Here is a 5,743-nt window from a genome sequence, read left to right as displayed (position 1 = left end):
TCAGGAATGAACTGGAATGCTCCATCTGTCTGAGCACTTATACAGATCCTGTAATGCTGAGATGTGGACACAACTTCTGCCGGGTCTGTATAGATCATGTGCTGGATACACAGGACGGGTCTGGAGTTTATTTCTGTCCTCAGTGCAGAGGACATTCTTCTAAACGTCCTAAACTAAAAAGAAACATAACTCTATGCAACATAATTGAGCAACTTTTCACGATTCCAAAAGCACAGAAGGACGTAGGAACTTTTTGTTCGAACTGTATTCACTCTCTTGTACTGTCCGTTAAATTCTGTCTACACTGCGAAGTTTTTCTGTGTGAAAACCACCTCAGAGTTCATAGCAAATCATCAGAACACGTCTTATATGATCCCGGCACTTCTCTGGAGAAAAGGAAATGTTCTGTCCATAAGAAGATCCTGGAATATTACTGCACCGAGGACTCTGCTTGTATCTGTGTGTCCTGCAGTTTGGCCGGAGAACATCGGGGACACCGAGTGGAGATGCTGGATGAGGCCTCAGAGAAGAAGAAGAAGAACTTGATAAATGTTCTCCAGAAACTGACCACAAAGATAGAGGAGACTGAGGAAAGAGTCCAGAGTCTGGAGAAGCACTGGAGAAAAGCTCAAGAAAACGCAGCTGGAGAAGCCGAGAGAGTCACTGCCCTGTGTACAGACATCAGGAGACAAGTGGACAATCTGGAGAAGAGGGTCCTAAATGAGATCTCCAAGCAGGAAAAGGAAGAGTCACTGTCACTGTCTGCTCTAATCCATCAGCTGGAAATAAAGAAGGACGAGCTGTCCAGGAAGGTGAGACACATTGAGGAACTGTATAACATGACTGATCCACTGACCGTCTTACAGGAACCAGACACCGGAGATTTGTGTGATCCTGAGGAGGAGGGAGCTGATGAGGACACAGGTGGACATGATGAACAGCTCCATGATGGAGATCTAGCTACCATTAATGGGACATATCATGCAGAACTATCTAATTTTTTGTCATACCTACATACTAACTTGTTAGCACAACCAAAACAAATTAATAATATCCATAATGACTATGTTATGAATGTCCAAAATCCAGCAAGTTCCACAAAAGGTTTGCCTTCTTTAACACCAAAAAATGGAGACGATAATGGAAAGGTCAGGATTGTTGGAATTAGAGGGATGTATGTGGCGCATTCTGCAGACATATTACTGGATGTAAACACAGCAGCTAACAATCTCCATATATCAGACGACCTGAAAACTGCAACTTGGAAACAAACAGATCAAGGACGTTCAGAAACAGCAGAGAGATTTCAGGACTATAACCAGGTGATGAGCAGGTGGGGATTCTCCTCAGGGCGACATTACTGGGATGTGAAGAGCAATGAAGTGGCGGAGTGGATGGTGGGGATGTGTTATCCCAGTATAGACAGGAGGGGAGATCAGTCTCAAGTTGGATATAATAAAATGTCCTGGTGTCTTCAAAAAGAAAATAATTATTCAGTGATACATGACAGTGAAGAAATCAAAGTATCAGACAAGATCTCCAGTGATAGAGTCAGGATCTGTCTGGATTATGAGGCCGGGCAGCTGTCCTTTTATGAGCTGTGTGACCCCATCCGACACTTACACACCTTCACTGCCGCCTTCTCCGAGCCCCTTCATGCTGCATTCTGTGTGGGCAATGGTTCTATAAACATATTGAGGGAGCATCAACTTTAAGAAACCATCTTAACAAAGTAAATGTGGTCTGAGATTGTTGACTAATACCAAAATCTGACTGATGGAGCTACAGGTCAACATTCTTCCATGGTAGCAGTCCCTATGACTATTCCGCTAAGGTTCCATCATCTAAGGCAAAGGATATAGTGATTATATTACACAGTTATAGACTGGAAACGATAATGGATAATGGCAATGTGTTTTTTGTTTCTGCATGCTTCATACAGTTTGATAAAATACTGACTTTTCAGAACAATTTACGCTATAATTCTGGCAAAATTGCTTTGATGAATTGGCCCGATGGACTATATAATGTCAGACCACCAGAATCAAGTCAAAGTAGACTTGAGCGAGTACCTAACTATTCAAACTCGCTGTACTCATAACGAATACTATATAATACTCATGTTTTCGTGCCTTTATAGCGTATGCAATGCAAGTCAATGGGGAAAAAACTCACAAAGTAAGGAGTAGCCCGAATTCCACACAATTTGCTACTCGCACAAATAGTACAGCATTCGGGTTACTTGTTACATTGCGAGTTTTTTCCCATTGACTTGCATTTCCCACGTTATAAGGAACGAATATACGAGTATTAGACAGTATTTGTTATGAGTATAATGAGTACGAATAGTTCTGTCCTCGCTCAACTGTAATTCAAAGCCAACATCAGTCTATGTAGAGGTGTAGCTTAAATTCTTGTGAGCATTTACCACTTTTATATGGCACATTTGGTCTAAAAAAAATTGTCAACCAGTCAATGCACATTCAATTTTGAGATGAGAAAAGTATTTTATAATCTACTAAATAAAATGTCTTATAAAAAAATAAGCTAATGGATCGGGCAATTTGTACAGCAATATATGTTTGATATATGAGGGAGTATATGTATAGACTGATTGAGTGGGGAGCGTCTGTTTAATTCAAGCTGTACCGTATTTTATATAAAAAATGACTGCAATCTATTTTATTTATCTTTATATAGTGGCACCATATTCTGCAGAACTTTAGAAACCTAAGTGTGTATAGACAAAAAAGAAAGACTTGCATGCCAAAGCTTGCAACTAAAAAAAAAAAGCAAAAAAATTTTTTTTTAGGTGTTTTGCATCTCAGAATGGCCATTCTCATACCTGCCCAGTAGCCACGTCATGGCAACCTCCTTGTACTGGGTCCCACTCTATATTACTACCTCTTTCATGGTTTAAAAACCACATATATTTGGGAAAAGAGAGACCCACCAATAAAGGATAAAAACACCTGTGGCTAACGAGGGAGGAGGGCCTGGAAGCACGTTCAGTCAAGTTGGCATCATGCACACATACTATGTACAAACAAAAAAAGAAAGACTTACATGTCAAAGCTTGAAACAAAAAAAAAAAAAAATCTAAATAGTTTTTGAGGTGTTTTGCATATTAGAATGGCCATTCTCATACCTGCCCAGTAGCCACAGGTAGGCAGAGTGCTGTCTGTAACCGAAGACGAGCATTTGTCCTGTTCTGAGCTGTGCAGCTCTGATCAAGAGAAATGAATAAGCGATCAGACTGCTTATCCTCATAAACCCCTAGGGTAGAGGTCTCAAACACGCAGCCCGCAGGCCGCATGTGGCCCCTGAGGCTGCTTGTTGCGGCCCCCAGACCCTCTGACGATCGCGGCCCTATGCTGGAGGTCGGCGCTGGCAGAGCACAGTTGATGTGAGGAGGGATGCAAGGAGGTGACGTCGCTGTATGTCACCACCTCCTTGCATCTGATTGGCAAAGAGCAGCCATTGTAATAGTGCAGAAAGCTCCTATGCGTGGCACTGCAAATGATTCTGTGCTCTGCCGGCGCCGACCTAAAGCATAGGGCCATGATCGTCAGGGGGTCTGTGGCCGCAACAACAGGTAAGATACATGCCCACGATCAGGACTCACTGCGTCCTGGACGCAGCGGGTCCTGACCTGCGGAGCCACAAGTCTCCTCAACAGGAGAACACAGGAGACCGCAGCGGCCCGTGCCCACTATCAGGGTTCAGTGCGCTGCGGTCTCCTCGCTGTGTTCTCCCTGCAGAGGACTCTTGTGACTCCACAGCAAACAACTCACATGCTGCGGCCTCTAAAAGCCGCACTGCAGGTCAGTGTTTTCTGCGGGTCGCATACGCACAGTGGCATGGGATTTCTAGAAGTCCCATCCACTCTGCTTGTCCTGCACATTGCAGCGTTTTAGACCCAGCTAACACATGCTGCCTCTAAAACTCTGCAAACACTGATTGTGGGCACACAGAGAATGGGGGAAAGGTGAACAGATTTTTTTTTTGTATTAAATGATGGGCACAATACTACAGGGCACATGGATGAGCACAATACCCCAATGATGAGCACAATGCTACAGGGCACATGGATGAGCACAGTACTACTTGGCACAAGGATGAGCACAATGCTATAGGGCACAAGGATGAGCACAATGCTACAGGGCACAAGGAAGGGCACAATACCCCAAGGATGGGCACAATACTACAGGGCACAAGGATGAGCACAATGCTACTGGGCACAAGGAAGGGCACAATACCCCAAGGATGGGCACAATACTACAGGGCACAAGGATTAGCACAATGCTACTGGGCACAAGGAAGGGCACAATACCCCAAGGAAGGGCACAATACTACAGGGCACAAGGATGAGCACAATGCTACAGGGCACAAGGATGGGCACAATACCCCAAGGATGGGCACAATACTACAGGGCACAAGGATGAGCACAATGCTACTGGGCACAAGGAAGGGCACAATACCCCAAGGAAGGGCACAAGGATGAGCACAATACCTCAAGGATGGGCACAATACTACAAGGATGAGCATATTACTAAAGGGATTGCGGCCCCTCTCAATTTTTTTTTTTCTATGTGCGGCCCATACACCCAGCTGAGTTTGAGACCCCTGCCCTAGGGGGACTAGTAAAAGTTTTTTAAAAAAAATTATATTATATAAAATCTAAAATCCTTAAAAGTTCAAATCACCCCCATTTGCCTCATTGAAAATTAAATGGTTAAAAAAAAATTATACACACATTCGGTATCGCTACATTCAGAAATGCCCGATCAAAATTTAAAATCAATTAATCTGATCAGTAAATGGCGTAACGGCACAACTATTCTAAACGCCAAAATTATGTTTTTTGGTCATTGCAAATGGTGCGCAAAATGCAATAACAGGCGATCAAAACGTAGCATTTGCGTAAAATGGTACCATTAAAAACAAATCAGCTCGAGACACAAGAAAAAAAAAAAAGCCATAACTGAGCCCCATATACCAAAAAATAAAGACGCTACGGGTCGCGGAAAATGGAGCAAAAAGCGCGCCACTTTTTTTGGACAAACTTCTGAATTTTTTTAACTAAATAAAAGTAAACCTATACATGTTTGGAGTCTACGAACTTGTACTGATCTGAGGCAGTACACTGACACATCAGTTTTACCATATATTGAACATGGTGAATAAAATATCCCAAAAACAATTATGCAATCGCGCTTTGTTTTTGCAATTTTTCCGCCTTTTGACTTTTTTTGGCATTTTCCAGTACATTATATGGTAAAACTTTTATGGTTACGTTTAAAAGTACAACTCGTCCCTCAAAAAACAAGGCCTCAAATGGCAAGATTGATGAAAAAATAAATTACCGTAGTTACAGCTTTCGGAAGAAGGGGAGCAAAAAAATTAAAAAAAATATGGAAAAATTGCCTGGAGGTGATATTTTTGTCAGTATAGAGACTCAACTATTTTTAGATAGATTAGATTAGATTAGATTAGATAGGTATATATTTGTATATTTAGATACACTATTATATATTGATGTCATATACCATATTTTTAATTTTACAAGACGCACCGGATTATAACACGCACCCCAAATTTAGAGGAGGAAAATAGGAAAAAAATATTTTAACGTTAAAATGAGGTTCTGGCTTCTAATTCTAGTGCATCTTAATCCTAATACTTACTAGGGGGTAGTGGTGGTGGTGGAGCGGCTCAGGAGGGTCACAGGAGGCAAGCTCGT

General features: G+C 42.2%; 1 protein-coding gene across 1 annotated transcript; it reads left to right on the top strand.

Moving 5' to 3' along the window:
• The first annotated feature begins 506 nt into the window (after nucleotides 1–506).
• On the top strand, nucleotides 507–1,715 carry LOC142302284 (uncharacterized). Its single transcript, XM_075343352.1, has 2 exons — nucleotides 507–812; nucleotides 900–1,715. Exons 1-2 carry the CDS (start codon nucleotides 507–509, stop codon nucleotides 1,713–1,715), a joined length of 1,122 nt encoding a protein of 373 aa, XP_075199467.1.
• The last annotated feature ends 4,028 nt before the right edge of the window (nucleotides 1,716–5,743 follow it).

The sequence above is a fragment of the Anomaloglossus baeobatrachus genome, chromosome 4 (genome assembly GCF_048569485.1).
Source record: "Anomaloglossus baeobatrachus isolate aAnoBae1 chromosome 4, aAnoBae1.hap1, whole genome shotgun sequence".
Lineage (NCBI taxonomy): Eukaryota > Metazoa > Chordata > Amphibia > Anura > Aromobatidae > Anomaloglossus > Anomaloglossus baeobatrachus.
This window is presented reverse-complemented; position numbering and strand designations above follow the sequence as displayed.